Source organism: Cebus imitator, unplaced genomic scaffold, assembly GCF_001604975.1.
Source record: "Cebus imitator isolate Cc_AM_T3 unplaced genomic scaffold, Cebus_imitator-1.0 Scaffold24, whole genome shotgun sequence".
In the NCBI taxonomy this organism is placed as follows: Eukaryota; Metazoa; Chordata; class Mammalia; order Primates; family Cebidae; genus Cebus; species Cebus imitator.
This window is the reverse complement of record NW_016107339.1, coordinates 3,744,676-3,765,949: the sequence shown is the minus strand read 5'-3', so window position 1 is coordinate 3,765,949 and position 21,274 is coordinate 3,744,676. Positions and strand designations below refer to the sequence as shown.

Below are 21,274 nucleotides of genomic sequence, written 5' to 3'. Positions count from 1 at the left end.
AAGACATGAAAGTGATTTCAAGAAAAGGCAGCATATTTAACAGAAACAATAGAAGTTTTAAAATCTGATACCTGTGTTGAAACTCTGTCCCAGCTACCTGCAAGTTTGTGTGAACATACACACGTGACTTATCCATTCTGAATCTGTTTTCTTTTCCATAAAAACAGATCAAGACTTACCTTTAAGATTTGTCTTAAGCAATAAATGAGATGCTTTACATAGGTAGAGTGCTTAACACATGAAAAGTAGCCAGCAAATGTTGGTACCTCCTCTGTTGTTTGCTATCAACAATGGAGAGAAGCACATATGCAAAACTGGTAATCTTGAACCTCAGAATGGGACATTATCTACATATTTACTGTCATTAGATAGCCCCAACCAAGATAAAATAATATGCAATTTACATTTTCTTTCTACCCTTCAAAGTAGAGAATATTGACGACTGACATGAGTATGTGCACAATATGGGTTGGTCAAAACCATAGCTTCTTAAGTCCATCGGGAAAAAAAATGAGAGTTACGAATACCTGGGGCAAACCTCAAGACAGCATATAAAGGCTTTGGTTGTTACACAATGCTATGCATGCCTTGGCTTGCCTTTCAACAATCATTCCTATTAAATCATGTGTATCTCTGAGACATCTAATGAAGTCATGTTCACGATCAGCTTAATCACAGGATGCAGTATAGTACATATTTTGACAGGAGAGCTGTTTCTCTAATTCAAAACATGAAGCAAATATATAATTGTATAAAATGTTCATTATGCTTTCAGTGTGACAACTCTTGGCTTGAATCCTTTTATGCATATTTATTCATTTTAAGATAGACTGTTTTGTGTACCATTAAATATAAGATTATTTTTAAGCAAAATCTGTGTCAAGCAATTGAAGTAGTGAACAATTACAAGCACAGAAAACTCTGAACCATATACTTTATCCAGAAATCTTTAAATTCTGGAGAAATCACACATCTCTACCTAATGTTATATATAATTGAAATCAATTCTAGCTATAAGCATATGAAAATAAACAAGAAAGAAACTGAGTTGAGAAGTTATCCATGAAAAATATTTTCCTAGGATGTTAATAACAAACTCTAGGTTTGGCTTCTAGCTAATTAATTACTTAACTGGTGGCTGAATATTCACATCTTATATATTCAGAATGACATCTGCCTTTACTGTTATAAGTGATCTCCAGGCCCAATGTTATTAGATCTCAGCACTAATTAGAAATGAGACTTACATCACTTTCATGACCTTCTCGGAGGTTGTATGTGAGGTCATGCTGAATGTCTTCCACGAATTTGTGAGCATATTCTGGATAAAGGTCTAGCACTTCAAAGAGTCCTTTGAGGATGATGCACTGGAGATCACAGTAGGTTAAAGCCTTCACATCTGCATTGGTCTTGATCACTTGGTCCTTAATTGATAGATTTGCTCCAATTAAATCCCCTTTCCCTAGAAAGAGAGAGTTCATTTTCAGAAAAAGCAATCTTAGGACTGATAACCCCATTTGACTTGACAGGCTTCATTTCTCAGTGAGATTACACTGAAACCTTGGGACAGGACTTTTCAACTTTGCCATACAATAGCGTCACAGCTGGGCCTTAGCTTTTATTTGTTTTATGGCCATTTTGCTCCATTTCATAAAGAACCAAAAACTAACAAATTTTAACTAGCAACAACAAACAACAAGCAAGCTATATCTTTGGAAAGTTATTAGAACAAACGGCCTCTACTTCCCATTCAATAATTTTTTTAACTTTTTAATTTTTCATTGTACCCAGCATTGTTTAAAATTTTTACTTTTTATTGTCCAGCATTTGTGGAAGCAAAGTCCCTGGTATATAGCAGGCTTCAATACAAGCCTATTTTATCAGATTTGACAGTAAAAGGAAACATGTCAAATTGACTATGAATACCTGAGTTTTTCATAAATATGTATGTCAAATAAAAAATAGAGTTTTAAAATTATTGGATTATAAGTAGATATTACCTTCAAGTTAGTACTGGACTTAAACCTTGAAATTTAGCCTGTTTTGGTAGAAGAAAAAATAGACTAAAATCTACATTTTTAGATGCTAGGAATGATAAATAGCCACATGGTGTGGAAGAATTTAAATCTTATTGTTGTCAATATTGCTAAACTTGGAAATTTTGTTTCCTGTATATTTCATTAGAAATCTGACTTGCTGCTCAAAACTCAAAGCTGGGTACTGATGCAGGATATAAATAGAGCCAGAATGTTTTGAATACAGAAAAAAAATTTTAATTTTGTATATTTGAGGAGAATTTATCATGATGCAGTCTCTTGTACAAAAGCATTCACATTCGCTGTTAAGCAACTAGTGTCTGCAACAACTTTAGGGTCATCATCCTTTCATACTTTGGGTTGCCATGGCATGGCTATTTCAGTCACAGTGACACTCGCTATAAAAACAGCACCAGCATCTTGCCAATCTTGGCATCCTAGAAATAATTCCACTTTATATTTTGTTCAATGAATGTTTTTGGAGAACTGACCATGCATGCTGGACCTTGTATTGAGCTCCGGCAAGCAGGTACTGGTGAATACCAACATATTATTCACCTCATTACCTAAAACTACCTCACTAATTTTACAGTCTTGTGGATTTCTTATTGTTTAGATTTAGGACCTTTAATTTTAAATAACTTTGGGTCTAAGTATCCTTATTTCTAAAAGACAAAGATATCTATGATCCCTTATGGGCTTCATTTTTCAGCATTATATGATTGATCTTTGCTAATCAGTTATTCTTTCATTGAAAAACAAAAGGTGATGGGATGCATCTTCAAACCACTCAGGTTAGAGCTATAACTTATGTTTAATTATAATTAGGCAGACTAATATTCTGTGGAGAGTACAATTATTCATGGTTTGCCATTTTCTTTTAAAACAACGAAGAAATTGGTGGGGATAACACCATTACCTGGACATGAAATCAAGGTATACAAGGCAAACAAATTCTAGCGCCATAACAAATTCCTGCCCCTACTCTTTCCAGGTATCAGATTAAGAAATGTATGCATGTATTGACTGGACAAGAAAGTTGCTAGAATAAGTTTATGGTTGGACAGCTGTTGTTGTGAGGAGGAAGAACATTATTTTTTTTTTCATTGGCAGAGTGAAAGTGTGCTAAATATCTACAGGTCAAGTATTATGTCATGTATTTGCTAAGTTTATCCAAGTAGTATTGATTTGAATTAGCCCTATAAGGCAATATTACCATAGGTAAAGTAAAATAATCAATCTCTATTGAAATAATGTTAATCACAGAAAGTAAATATTAATAATATATTGTCTTTGTTTGAGTTTAGTCCCAGTACCACAAACCAGTTTTCAGAATGGTCATGCGGCATTTTTTACTTTTGATATATATGAGGTAGAAGCAAAGATGTGAAAGTGTTACCCGTGTTAATCACAATTTATGGAGAAACTTGGGGCCAGGAGCAAAAGGTAATGAATTAAATCTTTCAGCCATAAATAGTTTTAAAAAATATAACAAGAAAGACCCAGTTGGATCATATTTGACTAGCAATGGAAGTTACATAGAAACAACTACATTTGCACTTACTGTGCTCTAGTATCACCGATGATGCCCTCATATTCTATTCCTAAAACTGCTGCTAGCTACCAGAATTTAAAATGTACCACAATTACAGAAAAATCCACATTATACCTGTTTAGAATGTTGCATTGTATTTACTTACATTAATATCAAACCATAAGATTCTGAAGAAAAAGTCTAGATGCCCTCGTAGAAACAGGCTGAATCATTAGGCAGACTATAAAACTTTTAGTGGTACTAAGGAAAAATCAGTAAAAGTATTTTATTGTTAAGGTTAAGTTTTTGAAACAAATTAAGAATAACTGTTAATTCTAATTTAGAATCACAGGATGATAGGGTGACTGGCCTTTAACTTCATGAAGTTGAGAAGATGCCAGAACGAGTGTTAAAGTCTCCTCCTAAGAAAGAAAACAGACACACACACACACACACACACATACACACACACACACACACACACACACACGGAGCCTTACTCTAATATTGAGTTACTCTAATATTGCATCTTACTCTAATATTGATAAAGAAATGGCCATATTAGTAGTAAACTCTTAGTGGCTATTCCATGCCTTTCTGTAAAGTAGAAAAACATAAGAGGATGAGATAAGAAATGAGTCACAAAATTGAAAGACAAACGCTAACTCTACTCTTTAAGTGGTAAACAAGTCAACATGAAGCAGTGAAAAGCATATAAGTCTTTCATCATTCACCAGGGTCTATCTCTTCACCTTTAATTTTGGAAATCATCATACTGTCTTATTCTATTCAGGTTGCCATACTGCAAACTGGGTGGCTTATAAACAAAATTATTTCTCTTAGTTCTGAAGGCTGGTGTCTGGTAAGAGGTCACTTCGTGATTCACAGATGGCACCTTTTAGTTCTGTCCACACATGGCAGAAAGGGCAAGGTAGCTCTTTTCAGCCTCTATTATAAAGACGCTAATCCCATTCACTACGGCTCTGCTCTCATCACCTATTCACCTCTTCAAGGCCCCACTTCTAATACCATCATATTGGGGATTAAATTTTGACATACCGATTTTGGGAGGACACAAACATTCAGATCATAACACACAAATAATAAGGTTGCAAGTTTTAAATTCAATAATGGGCATAAAACATCCAGCTCATTAGGGATTCAATAAATATTAGTTCTCTTTTTTATCTTCCAAAATATAATCTATTTTGAAACTTACTAGCAGAATCCACGATAGAAGCCCTACAATGATTATATAGAATAATAGTTTTTTTAAAATACATTTGCACCAATTTAAGGAATACAAGTGCAGTTTTGTTACACAGATATATTGACTAGTGGTGAAGTCTGGACTTTGAGTATAACCATCACTCGAATGGTATACATCGTATCCATTAAGTTATTTTCACCCTCCCCACCCCCCTCGCCGCCCACCCATCTTCCACTTTTCCTAGTCTTCAGTGGCGGCTATTCCACACTCTAGGTACACCTGTATACTGTATTTACCTCCCACTTATAAGTGAGAACATGTGGTATTTGACTTTCTTTTTCTGAGTTACTTCACTTAACATAATGGCCTCCAGTTCAATCCATACTGCTGCAAAATACATGATTTCATTCTTCTTTATGTATGAATAGTATTCCATTGCATCTATGTACCACATTTTTAATCCATTCATCCATTGATGGACACTTAGGTTGATTCCATATTGTCGCTATTGTAAACAGTGCTGTGATAAACATGAGTGCAGAGTTTTTTGTTTTTTGTTTTAACTTAAGAGAAATAGGTATTGTTTAGACATGGAAAAAGTCCTGAATACAGAGTCCAAAGTGTTAGGTTAGCTTTGACTTTAGATAAAGAGAGAGAATACCTATGCCATCTGTCTCTCTGTGTTGACACAGGCTTAAATGAGATCTTGTGTGTGAATACACTTTGCAAGTAATTGTTTACAAACATAAGGTTCTTAAAAATGAAAAATAAAAAGTACTGAATTCACCCCTTTTTATTAGTACAAACTCTAAACATTTGTATCTCATGCTGGTGTTTGAAATATATCCTGAATTCACTGCCTCTTCCCATCACTACTACCACCTTGACTGGTCTCAGACCCCATCATATCCTTCACTTGAGTTTAATTTTCATGCCGGCAAGGATTTTGGCTATTTTCTTTTTTGCTGCATTCTTGGGGGTTAGAACAGTACTAAATTCATTCATAGGCCCTCAATAAACATTAGTTGAATAAAGAAACAAAAATTAGAGGTTTTTTTGGTTTTTTTTGAGACACTGTCTCTCTCTCTCTGCACACAGGCTGGAGTGCAGTGGCGCTATCTTGGCTTACGACAACTTCCACCTCTCAGACGCAAGCGCTCCTCCAATCTTAGCTTCCCAGGTAGCTGGAACTATGGGCTCCTGACACCAGGGCCAGCTAATTATTTCTATTTTTAGTAGAGACAGGATCTGTCCATGAGGCCCAGGCTGGTCTTAAACTCATGAGCTCAAGCGATTCACCTGCCTCGTCTCCAAATGTGCTGGGATTACAGGCATGAGCCACTGTGCCTGGCCTAGAGTGATTTTTAAAAGAGCCCCACAGAAAATTGTAAATAGGATTTTTTATACATTAACTCTGCATGACAATTTTTGTCATCTGCCTTTTATATTTCAATGAAGACCAATTATGTATTAATATTGAGAGTCAATTCTGTGGCACAAAAGTTTGACAATATATCTTGTAAGTTTTCTTTAAGGAGGTAAAAAGAGGCTATAGTCACCTTGACAGTATTAGGTTAATGACTGCTATGAGAGCTTATTCTTGAAACATAGTCATGTTTGCTCTTTCTAGCACAGATAAAGTTTAATTTTTGTGTTCTCTGAATTAATTTTCCACAAAAATAAATGCCCTCTTAAAACAGAGCAGCTATTTCACCAAAGGTAGTATACATCATGATTAATAATTTGGCTTTAGGAAACAAAAATAACTGAGTTCATTTTCTTACTATGTGGTCTGGGCTAGTTAAGTAATATTTATTCATGTCTAAAATGGAGATAATATTTAAACTACTGGATTTCTTGCAAGAATTAATATGTTGGATATAACACTAGGTAAATAAACTCATATGAAGAATACTCCTGAGTTCATGTCTTCATCTGTTCTTTTCCTACTCTCAATAGCAGTTTTTTCCCCCATTTCATCTTCTTAATTTATGCTCCAGAGTCAAATTTCATAGAAGTTTTTCAATTCAGACCTACCAAGAATAGCCAGCACCATGCTGTCTTTAAGAACTTCCATGGAGCCCGAGCATACAAAGTAGATGGCCTGCAAAGCATCCCCTTGACGCAGCAGATACTCCCCCGGAGCACAGAAAGAGGTTTTGATGTGTAGAGACAGAGACCTGAGGCAGCCCCGGCTGGCACATTCAAAAAGGGACAACTGTAAAATCTCCTTGTTCAAGTGCATAGTGATGTCAGAACGCAGTTCATCTGGAAAGTCTTTCAAAAGCTGTCAGAGAAGATGAAGGAGGAAATCAAATTGGGGTAAGTGTAGTCTAACTGATTTACTTCGCAAGACAGCAGGGATGCTCTTCCTACTGTCTCCTGCTGTTTGGCCATCCAGCATACAGAAGAGGAAATCTAAGTATGTGCAATCCTGGAGAGACTTTTTTCAGTGACTGTGATTTCAGTTATGTGCTACTGAATAATCAACTGATAAGCAGTCTGGAGAAAGAACAAATTAATAAAAGGCTTTAGCAGGAAAACATATGACTCATTGTGACTTGCTTCTCACAGAGAGTCCTAGTCAGGACAGAAGATATGGAATTTGGACCCAATGGTGATTATATGAAGAGGGAAGAAACCAGTTAATCACTACTAAATGCTGGTTACAGGTTAGGTTGGTGGGTTGATGAAATAGTTGGTTGATTTATGTAATACCTTTTTTTTTTTTTTATCATGGTAGTCTGGGGTGTTTTTGGAAGCATAAAGACAACCCCTTTGATGGAAATTTTTTTTAACTTTCTTAATGTTAAAGGGAAATAGAAACTTGATTCATATAATTATCCCAGATTACATTGTTAAATTATCATAATAATTGATTCCTTTGAAAAGAGACAATTAGAAGGAAAATAAGTCCACTTGATTTAACAAGCAGCAAGTTAATAAAAAACTTTGGTCAATCCAAATTGGCATTGTGAAAACAGAAGCCAAAGCAAGTGAAAGAAGATGGATTGGGATTCATGAAGAATTAAAAAAAAATAAAGGAATAAAGATGTTGGTGTGTTTTCACTTCTGATACCTGCATTAGAGCATCTTGCTTTTACCCTAGAATATATGCTTTCTGCCTGAAAACAACATGAGAAACGAACATTACCTCATTTGAGTCTATTCCATTGTTGACTGACCAGGTTGTCTGAAAATATTCGAGCATCCTCTGCTTGAGTTGTTGGGGCAGGTGATGGACACGGATGAAGTCTTTCAGATCCTTAGTTCTAGTGTGATAGAGGGACCACCTGGAGTACATCCTCTGTATGATTGCTGTCACATTTCCAAACACCAGGGCGTGCATCAAGGCTAGAAAGAACAACACAGTATATAATGGAAGAGAAATAAGATGGTGGAGCCCACCACTTAAATCTAAATGTACAGTCTATCCTGTATTGGAACAGAGCTTGCTTATATGGCCATGTTGATACAGCAATTTTGGTATAGGCATTTTGGTGCAGACAGTGTGTCAGGGGAAAACCTGAAGTAGTCATTTTGACTCCATATGGGTTGATTAGAGTAAAAATATCTTTAAAAGTACTCAATAATATGCAAAATAGGCCCCTTTGATTTATCTGTTAGCTGCCATTCTGGTTATGAGAAACTTTTATTGGAACTCGATTTACATGTATATTATTTTAATAGTTATGTATAGCTTAATAGTTACAATAAAATTTCTAGTTTGATAGAATAAGCTATAAAGTTGTAGTTTAATAACTTATAGTAACAAATGAAACTAATTTTTGAAATAAGTCTATTATAACTAGTTAGCCTTTGTGGGTATTTTAGTCTCACCCCCCAAAAAAAGCCATCATTTAAAATTCATTTTAGAATATTAACTATATTTATATTAATGCAGATATGGAGGAGGTTGTTAAAAATGTAATTGAAGATTTCTTGAGCGGTCTGAAGCTCCAATACCCAGCCCAACCCCAGCTCTGCAGTACTTTAAATTTGAGGGAGATATCAGAAAATTCGAGACCCTTCAAGAAACAAATGAATTCACAGAGAAAAAGATGTATTCTACATAGAGTTATTTTTGCCACCATGAGATGCACCAGCAGGGTACATGTATATGGGACTCTTGTTTCAATGAGGTTTGTCAGCCAGATAGTATTTAACCTCCATTTTCTTGCTAAAGTATTTAACCTCCATTTTCTTGCTAAGCCTGCCCTTGGAGCCTGCCCCAAACCTACCATCAAAGTGTAATTACATGAAAAAAATTTGTTTACCAGAATTTGAGAGCATATGGTGATTTAGGGTGAATATTTCTTCTGGAGAACACAGATGACCTGTTCAGAGTGAGAGGATGGACCTCATATTCCAGGAATTACCCACTTTGGGAAGCAACGAGGTATTGTCAAGCCAGAGAAGGAATGACAGGATTTTGCACTCACTAGTCATTAGCAGAACGGAACTGAAATGGTCTAAATAAACACCAGCGGATAATCCAAGAAGGCCTTGGACGTACCTGGAACTGGGAAACTCAGAGAGAGATGAGGGCCAAGTACATTCATATTTATGGATAAGTCAACTCTAAGTAACATTCAGATTTTATCCCTGATCCTTATTCTGGGACAGGATTGGGAATTAGGTGAAGCTTATGAGTTGGGTGAAATCATCTGTTTCAGTAATTTGGGGGCTTAAAAAAAGACTAAACATTTAGTAGCTTGTCTATTAGTATCTATCAAAATGTACCTGTATCAAAACTGCAGTGTCCAAGGAGCTATGTTAAAAATTTCTTAGCATCATGATGGATACATTAGTGGAAATATGTCAACATGTTATTACCTCTATCCTCCTGAATGTTCAGTACATCCCCAATTCAAATCTTGTTTCCCCCCTACATTTATCAGAAATTACAGAACACTGGAATAGTAATTGAATTCTAATCTAACAATGGAATTAAAATCCTTTCCCAGGTAATATCATTTCTCTATGGAATAATAGTCACTATGTCTATAAAATCACTCCCTTCATAACTTGGCCTCAGTATGTTGGAAAAGTTACTAGAATAGGGTTAAACTTAGGGTCTATATAAAAAAGGCAATATAATGTTGCAGGGAGAATATGAACTTCAGAATCAGACAGATCTGGATTTTAATACTGATTTTGCTACTTAATTGTGTGAACTTAGTAAGTTATGTAATTCCTTTAAACAGACTCATGTTAAATGGGCATACTAATTATGTTAAATAGCCCTTACTCATAGAACTATTTCAAGATTTAAAGAGCTATATATTTCTTAAAAATTGCCTAGTATATGTATGAGAAACCAGTAGTTGCTCAATTCATGTTAATTTTTCTTATGAAAGTGAAAAGTATTATCATGAATTTTCAGCATACTCAATGCAATTAAGTTTGAGGAAAATGACCCAGATTTAAGGTTTCCCTGTAACCTCTTAAATAGTAAAGAGTGGCTCTTAGTAGACATAGCTTATTGATGAAAGAAATTAAAAACGTACTTAATAAATGCCTGACACATGCAAGAATGTGTAAGTATGTATTCCTAAATGTTCAAAAATGAAATGTTTCCCAATAGGTCAAAAATGTTCCATGAAAAATATATATCATGCAACAACTAAATGTTGCATTTGTTCTTCATAGATTCTAAATAGAGGTTCGTTCTTCTGTATTGTTTTAGAAGTGCAGCAGTTTTGATGCTTAAATATCTTATTTGGAAGATAAGAGCTCTATTTTTGATAAACACTCACCAAAGAAAAGAACTGATTCTGCTCCAAGTCAAAGAAATTAAACATCGATTTAAGGCTCCCTTAATATACTTATGGGCTAAGTGTTTGGAAGCTGTACCATCTTTAACACTATGTAATAGTCTTTTCATGGAGATTAAATCGAGTACGGAGAATAATTTTGTTTCATTTATTTTAACATTGCTTTCCTTAATTATGTGTGTGATTTTAACTTTGCTTTGCTTAATTATAATGTGTAAAGCACTTAAAGTAACAGAAGTAGTATGTTCAGTTTTTTAGCATCCTATTTGTACTTTATCAATAAAATGAATTAATGGATTAATTGTAGCATTCATAAGTATTGTTGAAAAGTACTAGTCTATATCTGAGTCACCACAATTTCAAAGTCTCATTTCAGCATAGATAACTACTTCTAATTTAAGTAGTTAGAAAATAAAATTCTGGTTTTCATAGCCTTTCATTTTCCAAAGTTATTATGACCATTCTGTCACTGGTTATCATTTCACTCTGGCAAAGAGTGTGTGTAACTGTCAGGGAAAATCATTCCATCTGCTATAAAAGTTTGACGCAAGAACTTCTGTATCCAGGTCAGTTTGGAAATTATCGCTTACTTTTCCTTTATTTCTAGCAAATTTGATGTATATAATTCTTGAGTGTTAGACCTGCTGAGTGTGTGGGCATCTCTTTGTGTGTGTGTGTGTAGGAGTTTTGCATAAAATGCATTTTGTAAAATCTCATCTCAGTATCAGGTCCTGGAAAGAACCTCAACAATTGGCATCTAAGAAAAAAAGTAAGCGGTTCTCAAATGAAAGAAGTGTTTCTATAGAACTGCCTGTCTTTCTCTTTCTCTTTCCCTTTGTCTTTTCCTTTCTCTTTTCATTTCCCTTCCTTCTCCTTTTCCTTCTCCCTTCAATTTCTTTTCCTGAATTTTGGACAACACTGATCTCCTGGGGTGCAGCATCATTGCTAATTAATTTAGCCAACGATTTTGTGGTGGCTTTGGAGGCTAAGTAGGGGAAACTTTCTACTGATATAAAAAGAGGCCAGAGCTCAGGTTTTGGGTAATCTTAGCTGCCCTCCTTCTCTCTCCCACCTCCTCATTGCTCTGGAAATTTCCATTCTTGGTTATAAGTATACTGGCTCGTGGATGGCAGATGGCAGAGAGAATAGAGATGAGAAAAATTTCCTAAATGATGAATTTAAATGGCAGTGCAAAGACATCTTGAGAACAGCCTGAATTTGTGAACACCATATCTCATGATATGGATCCAATAAAACTGTCAGGGTAGTGTGTGTATTCACTGGGGGGACCCAAGGGAAGCCTTGATTACTTTGTGATAATAATGCTTCATTGAAACTGAATATCTTCTCAGCGATGAACAATAATTTACTAGGAAGCTTTATCCAACCTCCAAAGCTGTGCTGATAACTCGATTAACTGGGGCAAATTCGTTAGGTGACTATAGGCAGTCACTGCTTAGTATGATAGAATTTTTAAAGACATGGGAAAATCTTTTTGGTATATTTTGTCTGGTTGCAAAAAATATGAAAGGTGCTACCTAAACATTTAAAAAAATATGTATGGAAGATCTGGAAAACTATCTTTTGATATTGAGGCTATGTGTAATTTTATCTTTGTTTTTCATTTTTTTCTAAGTGTGTATTATGGAAAAAGATATAAATAAGAACATATCTGCTTAAGTACCTATTTCCATTATTAAACTGTGAACTCCTTGAAGGAAAGTATCATATTCACCTTTGTTTCCCCTGTATCTAGCACAGCTCTTGGCATAATTTAAGTATGCCATAATATTTACGGAACTGAAATGAGCCTCTGAGCCACTGGTAGTTTGATACTTTTTAAAAAAGTTTTGTAATTGTAAGCAAATTGTTTAAAAATATATGATAAACAGTCAGGCCCAAACCCATCCCTTCACCCCCATCCCACTCACCAAAGTTAACCTTTTAAAATAAATTTTTGGGGTATTTTTGCAGTTGCCACCAAAATTGTGGACAATATGACTGTACTGCATTGCTTGACTCATTATTATTAAGGCAAACCTAAAAGCAACCTGATATGAAAGGCAAGAATTAGCTCACTATTACTCTGCTTCTTTCCTTAACTCACACTTGATACATTATTTTTAGCTCATCTATTAAAATTTTACAAGGTAAAATTAAAATCAAAGATACATATAGAACAAGTTACACACTTGCTAAATGTGTAGCTCATTGAGATTTTTCAAAGTAAACATAGCTATAGAATCACCACCTCCTGTCACTCTAGATGAATAAACAAAATGTTGGTATCCTGGAGGCTTCCCTTGTGTTCCCCTCATAGTCACTAACCAATTCCCTCACCAGAGGTAACAACAGTTACCAATTATATTACAATTAATAAGCTTTGCCTATCTTTAAACTTTCTCTAAGCAAAATCACACAGTATGAACTTTTTTGTGTCTGACTTCTCTGCTGAGCATTGAGTTTGTAATATTCATCCATAGGGTTGCATGACATAGTAGTTCATTTAGTCATATTAGTGTATAATGCTCTCTTGAATAGGTATTTTACAATTATTTATTCTAATAGATATTCCCAGTTTAAGATTCTTACAAAAATGCTTCTATAGACATCTATCTATCTATCTATCTATCATCTATCTATCTATCTTCTGAAGTATAGATGCATTTCCATTGGTTATATACTCAGAAGTGGAATGTTGAATTACAGAGTAGAGGTATATTCAGCTTTGGTAGATGTTGACAAAGCTGTACCAACTGACATGCCCATCAACAGTATAGGAGAGGTCAAGATGTTCTATATCCTCTCAAACACTTAGGGTTGAAGTGTTGTTAAACATATCATTTTGGTGAACGTAAAATGGTGTCTAATTTTGCTTTTAATTTGCGTGTTCCTAATGATGTCAAACACTTTTTTAAAATATATATGTTTGTCATCTATTCAGGTATTGGAAATCTATTTTTGAGGTGTTTTTTCAAGCTCTTGTCCATTTTGGGGAGTTGTCCGTTTTTTTTCTTACTGATTTAACAGTTCTTTAAATATAGTAGATCAGAGTCCTTTGTCAGATCTTCTCCTGTCTTGTAGCTTCCCTCTTCACATTTATAATAATGTCTTTTGATAAAAAAGAAGTTCTGCCATTCAGTTGATCATTCTTTGTCTTTATGGTTAGGGCTTTTTGTGTCATGATTAGGAAACCTTTGCCAAATCCCAGGTCATAAGAATATTCTCCTATATTACCTTTTAGAGGTTTTATTGTTTTCCCTCCTACATTTACATCAAAATCCACCTGGAATTAATTTTTATGTACAGTTTTAAGAGGAATCAAGATTGTCTTCCAACAGGTAGATATAGATTTGGCCTAACAACATTTTTTGAAAGTAGCATCTATGTTGCAAATGAAGTGACAACATAGATGTGAGCCTGTTTCTGAACTTTCTTCTATTTCATTGGCCTATTGGTCTATTATTGAACAAACACCATACTTTAATTACTGTAACTTTGAAACACATCGAAATATATCTTGATATCTGTAGCAACAATCTTCCAATTTTGTTCTTTTTCATGATAGCTTTGACTGGTTTTAGCTCTTTTCCACTAAGTTTTAGAAACAACTTGTCAATTTTCAAACACACCCACACACAAACACACATCTACTGGAATTTTTATTGGGATCACATTGAATCTTTAGATTACTTCGAGTACAACTGGTATTTTCACAATGTTGAGTCCATAATTAGCAACCATCACCATTGTATACCATTCTATTATTTTCTCACTAATGTTTTGTAATTTTCTGTGCAGAAGTCTTACCTATTTTTAGTTACAATTATTCATATATATTTAATGTTTTTGTAATGATTTTTAATGTTTTATTTCTAATTATTTGTTACTAGTACATAGAAATGCAATTTTTTTTGCATATTGATCTTGTATCCACAAACCTTACTGAATTCACTCATTAACTCTAACATTCATCTAAAGCTATTAGGATTACTTACTCATTTTGGGTGCTCTCAAAATACAGTTTTGTCTAGGTATAATTTTTAGAAACGATTTTTGCTTTAAATTTCCTCGATTTATAGTTTTAAATATTCCTCCTATATATTAGTGGTTTGTACACTCCATAATTACAGAAAGTTTATATGGCATCTTAAATGGAAACTTTATATCACACACACACACACACACACACATATATATATATATATGAAGTTTATGCTTATATATGTCTATATGTATGTATATATAAGCAAATGTATATATGTTGTATACACACATATATACATATATGCTATCTACATACAAACATGCTTATATATATACATATATAAGTGTAAATATATGCTTTTTATATATGTATATATATAAAATAAAATCCGTACAACTCGTGTGGAAATTCTGGTGGATTCCTAGAGGACTCCCAGGTGGATCCAGTCAGCATTTTTTCATTTCTTCTCACTGAGCAATATTATCTCTGTCCTTGATAACTACCTGAAGTTTTGGCAGTCCCCTCTCTCATTTAATATTGCTACTGCCTATTTTTCTAGTATATTGCATCCTTGCCAATAGCGATTTCATCAGCCTTGTGTGGGGGATTCCTAGTGAAATATCCTAGACTTAAGTCTGTGGTAACACAAACTTTAGATTTTTCTTTTTAAAAATAATTATTTGTTTATAAAAATTAAATAAAATCAATTTATAGTACATAATAAAATGAATATTTTACAAAAAGTTTGCCAGGTCTTAGTGAGTCCTGCATTTAAACTCACTAAATCTTTGCTGCCTTATGTCTAAATTGGGGTATTAATAATCTGTATCTCACAGTATTATGAGAATTAAATGAACAAATTGCTCAATATTGTGAGCTCTTACGATTAGTTCTCAACGTTTTTCAAGTAATTGGTTAATCAGGAAATATTAAAATGCAGGCATCATTTTTCCTAGCCAGGGTAATTTTCACAATAATATAAAATTATTTCTCCATAAACACAAATATGAAAAGCTTTAATAAATTCAAGTCACTTAGTTGCCATTTGGCTTTCAAACATGCTAATTTCCTAAGTGCTGCTCAGGTCACCTACATTTTTTTAATGCCCCTTACCAAGGAGCACTGATTTTGCACCAGAATATTTGCTCAATAAACATTCAACAAACAAGTAACAAAGTGACATTGTCAGATTATTTCCCATATCTTTTGGCCTTGTGATTAGTGTAGCACCCACCTACAGAGAACAGCAGGGAATAAGTTGTGCCTAACAATTTTTGATTCAGTATTACAATACAATAAGTGGATCAATAGAGAATAAGCTCAATTATCTTACAGATTTTTTGAAATGTCAAGTTAGTAGAATTAAGCTTTGCGCATTTCCCAAAATTTTCATCAGGAGTAGAAGAAACATGGGCAAATATTAAATAAGTATAGACTGTGTTTATCTGCAAAATTCTTATGATTTTGCTTGGCTGAAATATGGGCTATCACAGAGAATGGAAAGTATCAAAGTCATAATGCTGGATATGAAACAGTCACCATGGGGCCTGGCACATTGTAGCTCTTCAGAAAATGAGAATTCCTGTTCTCTGCTCCCTAGGCAGTCACTGCTCTACATCAGTCAAGAGCTTGTTACAGTTGGTATAGTCCCAGCATGCTACTTTAACAACTCTGCCACAGCACTGTCTTTCCAAGAAACTCTAACTGCTTCTGAACTTCCTAACTGATTTGGCACTTAGCATTTACTGCCTGGTATCGTTTAAAACTCTTTCCACAGGTTTCAGCCTATCTTCTCCAAACTGAATCATAAGCTCCTTGAGGGAAGGTTTGTTTTTATGCTACTTTGATTTCACTGTATGCTGGGTGACCAATTGCTTAAGACCCACACACTCATATCACATCCGTCATGCAAGGAAACCTGTAGGAGCCATCTGCTATTATAAGGTTCAAAACTCAAAGTGATAGCGTGAATTAAGGTCATTAAGAGAACATGCTAATTGTTCTCACTCATAAGTGGATGTTGAACGATGAGAACATATGGATGCAGGGAGGGGAACGTCACACACCGAGGCCTGTCAGAGGGTGGGAGGCTGGGGAGGGAGATCAGCGAGTGGGGTTTAGAATAGGGATAGCATTAGGAGAGATATCCAATGTAGAGGATGGGGTGATGGATGCAGCAAACCACCATGCCACGTGAATACCTATGTAACAAACCTGCACATTCTGCACATGTATCCCAGAACTTATAGTAATAATAAAGAGCATTTCCCAACTCATTTTATGGATGTAGCATAATTTTGATATTGAAATTATACAAGGTCCTGATAGAAAAGGAAAATGTGGGCCAATATCACTCACAAATATGGATACAAAATTTTAAGCATATTAACAAACTGAATCCAGATCTATGATTTTTAGAAAGTAATGCATCCTAATCAAGTTATGTTTATCCCAGGAATGTTAAGTCTCATTTAGTTATAGAAGTCACATAATTAATTTACCACAACAAAAAAATAAAAGATAAAAATATATGATAAATTGTCTTATATGAAATAATAATGGTGCCAACCCCAATAGATTTGCTTAAAAATTATGATATTGTGTTAGAACACTTGGAGAATGGAGCATAACAACTAATAAATGTTTACATTTTATTATATATTGATGTTGGCATATGATAGGCATTCAGTAAGTATTTGTTTATACATTTGATAGGGTTTGGCCATATTCCCATCCAAATGTCAACTTGAATTGCAGTTCCTATAATCTCTACATGTTGTGTGGAGGGACCTGGTAGGAGGTAGTTGAATCATGGGGGCTGCTTTTTCCTGCGTTGTTCTCCTGGTAGTGAATAAGTCTCACGAGATCTGATGATTTTATAAAGGGCAGTTCTCCTGCACACGCTCTCTTGCCTGCCACCATGTAAAATGTGCTTGTGTTCCTCCATTGCCATCCACCATGTTTGTGAGGCCTCCCAGCCATGTGGAACTGTGAGTCCATTAAACCTCTTTTTCTTTATAAATTACTCAATCTTGTGTATGTCTTTATTAGCACCATGAGAACAAACTAATACAACATTTGAATACATAAATGGTTGAATCAGGCCTGTTGTTTTCCTTCCTTCCTATTGTGCCTCTGTCTAGCTTGTTCTTTTCTTCCTGCTTAAAAAAATTACATGCAATAATTCATGTTATCCAAATTTGTAAAATATATATATATATATATATATATATATATATGTTAAATGCTACATAGTGAAAAGTCCTTCTTTGCTGTTGACTCTTATTAAAATTTCTTTATGCATTACGAAGTATCATTCATACGTTGGCTGTCCTTAGCCTGCTTTCTACTGCTAGAGTTTTCTCTACTCTTTTTAAGTTCGTTCCTCTCTGTCTTTGTCACTCACTCTTTTTCTTTCTTTTGCCTGCCTGCCTGCTTTCCATCCGTGATCTCTCTCTCTCCCTTCCCTCTTTTTCTCCCTTTTTGTTTTTTCTCTTTTTCTTCCTTCCCTTCAGTTCCTTTTTCTTTCCTTCTTTTTATCCTTTATTACTCATTATATTCTTTGCAATATCTATTCCCTTTTTCCTTCAATTTTATCTTTGTGCATAAGATGGCTTTGCTTTTTTCTTTTGCATCTTTGCTTTGCTATTTTAGCTTATTTTTAACCTATCTTTTCTAAGATACTTCATTTCTGTTTGTGATCTTCTTTAATAACAGTAATAGCTTTATGAATATATTTAGAATTATTGTATTTTGTTAGGATGATCTCTGCAAATATGAATGGTCTGTGTGATTCTTTGTGAGTTGAGCCTTCTTCTCTACCAAACTTGCTCACTTGGCACTCTTACTTGTAACAAAAGAGTTTGATAACTTCTGTACTTTATATCATGAACCTCACACTTAGGAAGTGTATTTTTGCTGATGCTTTCTGAGATTTGACATGCTAGACCCTCTTGTCACTTCTTCCCATCTCTTCTCACATTTGGCATCTACCAGTCTCAGTTTTTATAGTCTTTATGTATATTTATGAATTAAGTATAGCTGTCTCTTACTTTAACTGAGTATGGAGCTTGCCAGCTTTAAAAAATATTCTCAATGCTTTAAAAAATGTGATTTCCTTGAAGAGAAGTATAAAATGCAAACTATTTTGTTATGTTCATATAAGAAATATTTGTTCCTTATTTTTGATTGTCATCAAATTCTCTAGAGAGCATATTAGGCAAGTTTCCTAACTTTTTAATGTTTTGAGATTTCCCAAGTATTTGGGGCTTTCATTCCAGGAGTGGGGATAGATGTTTGCTGAATCAACTACCCTCTTGCACTGAGTCTCTTATAAAAGAGTTGCCTAGAGAGAGAAGTGTGAAGACTATGAAAATACATTCACATCTAAAGGAAATTTGTTTTGTTATTGGGAGAAGTACTGCTGGATTTTGCTAATACCCTTGCTTTACAGAGAGCAGCGTTTATTCCTAGTCATATAATATTACATCAGAGATAGAACCACAGGTGCCTCTTGTCTAATACATCACTTGAAAGATGAAGAAACTGAGTGAAGAGTTTGAAATGGACTTGATCCCTAGATTCAAGGCCACAATGTGGACCAGAAAGAGGTCACATGTAAAAGTAAGTTGGAGGATCTAGGGAAAGTCATGTTCTAAGCCACTGTCCAGGGTACATATCCTAGTGGGCAGGGCAACTGTGTATTATAAATTTGCCTACATGGCCACCTCTTACTTCATCTTACCTTTGCAGGTTAAACCAATAAGCTGTAGAGGTAATGATTCTATATAGGAGCCCCACATGTTAATCTAGCCCCATTCTTCTCAAATGCATGCTCTAGTGTGTTAATCTCTCAAGTCTCTTTTCATATGAAACCACAGAGACAACAACAGTGTTGCATCTAGACTATCTAATTAGCACTTTTAGAATCTTCCAGTGTTAACCAATTTATCGTATTTCAGGACAGAGTAAACAGGCAGTGACAGGCAGGCACAATTCCTCTTCTTGCTATAAAAGATGTTCTCTTACCACCAATCAGCATGGTGCAGATGGAGAAGATCTTTTCTGCATCTGTATTAGCAGAAACGTTCCCAAAGCCCACACTGGTGAGGCTGCTCAGCGTGAAGTACAGAGCGGCAATATAGGCACTTCGGATCGATGGGCCCCCCAAGGTATTGTTTCCATAGTATGGAGATTCCAGTCTCTTTCCCAACTCATGAAGCCAACCTGCAATGGAGGAAATAATGCAAGTTAGAGAACAAAAAGTGAAGTCTCAGTATTAGCACATAAGAGTAATAATAAATGAACATTTGGGGAGGTAATAATTTGCTCGGGGGAAGAAGAAGGTAAAATGGAAATTAAAGGCAAGCTATTAGATTTCATTCTATAAAAGTGAAAATACAATTTTACTCATGCTGTTCTCTATAATACACACAGCATATAAATATGAATTCCTGACTGGATTGATGGTCAAATCTAAACAAGTTACTCTAATGCAAGAAACAAACTGCAAGGATGGCTACTCTCAGAAACAGTGTTGTTTATTTCACTTGCCCTGTTAAGCTCGTCTCATTTGGAATTATAAGAAACAAAAAGACTGAGTAAATATTTCAAAACACAATGTGATGATAAATTACAACAGCCCTGAGTCTAGACGTCAGAGGTGAGAAGTCTAGAAGTCTAGGTGAGATGGACTTTATTTCCATTATGTAAAACTCGTCCCCTTTGTATTCACCTGGGGCTGTATACAGTTGTCTTACAAATCTCAGCTCATGTTACTTTACTCAGGAAGCTTTTTCTGCAGCCCCATTCTGAAATTAGGGTTGGAAGGGGGAAATCTTGTACAAGTAATCAATACTTGCAATTTATTAGAATTGAATGCCCATCTACAAACTCTTTTATGATACTATGTATATATGTGTCCAAATTTATCAAATTAAATGCTTTATAAATATATATATAGTTCATTGTATATTATGCTGTCAGAAAGCTGTAAACAACATATATTAATAAACATGAGAAGATACCAAGTATCATCTTAATATCATTTCTCTTTAAACACAACACAGGAAACACTTTGAAATTTTTTACTGAAAATATTTGTCCTTTAAGATTTTATGTGTCCCTCAAGATTTTATATTTTATGATTCTCTCCTCCTCTCTATGTCTATGTGTTGCAACAAACAATATCAATGCAGCTGAACTCATAATGTTCATAAGGCTTTTTGTAATGGATACTACTACTTTCTAATAAACATTTCATTGAATGGCTGCTCAAGAGATGAAAACCCATTGCACTCTTAAGCAGTAATAATATTATCGCTATCAACCAAGCTTATAGATTATAAAGCTGTGCTAGGTAATTAAAATGCACATTTGAAGCAGCTGGGAATTCCTTGGGACCAAGGAGAAGTGCTTAGGGGCAAGAACTGTGCCTTATACCTTCTGCGTTTCTACAGAGTGTTTTTCAACCTTTAGCTTGCATCAGAAACACCTAGAAGGCTTGCTAAAAAGAGCTCACAGGGTCCAAACCGATAATGTATTTGGTGGTTTTGGTCCTGTATTCTCTGAACAAAATCACTTTGCTTATCATTTACTTTCCTTAATAAAATAGGATAAAGGTTTGTGTTGGAATGCACAGATGATATGCCTACTCAATGTTTGTTCATTTACACACGTGTGAGATGATGTGCCTCTGAAGTGGTTCAGGGAGTAACACACAGACAACAG

General features: G+C 34.8%; 1 protein-coding gene across 1 annotated transcript in view; it reads right to left on the bottom strand.

Annotated features, from left to right (window-relative positions):
• Positions 1-21,274, bottom strand: part of KCNH8 (potassium voltage-gated channel subfamily H member 8) — a 345,406-nt gene that overhangs the window by 68,239 nt on the left and 255,893 nt on the right. The window contains exons 9-12 of the mRNA XM_017522526.2: positions 19,574-19,771; positions 7,935-8,134; positions 6,818-7,067; positions 1,248-1,462 (exon numbers count right to left, since the gene is read on the bottom strand). Of these exons, the coding sequence (XP_017378015.1) occupies positions 1,248-1,462; positions 6,818-7,067; positions 7,935-8,134; positions 19,574-19,771 (863 nt within the window). The remainder of the gene's footprint in view (positions 1-1,247; positions 1,463-6,817; positions 7,068-7,934; positions 8,135-19,573; positions 19,772-21,274) is intronic.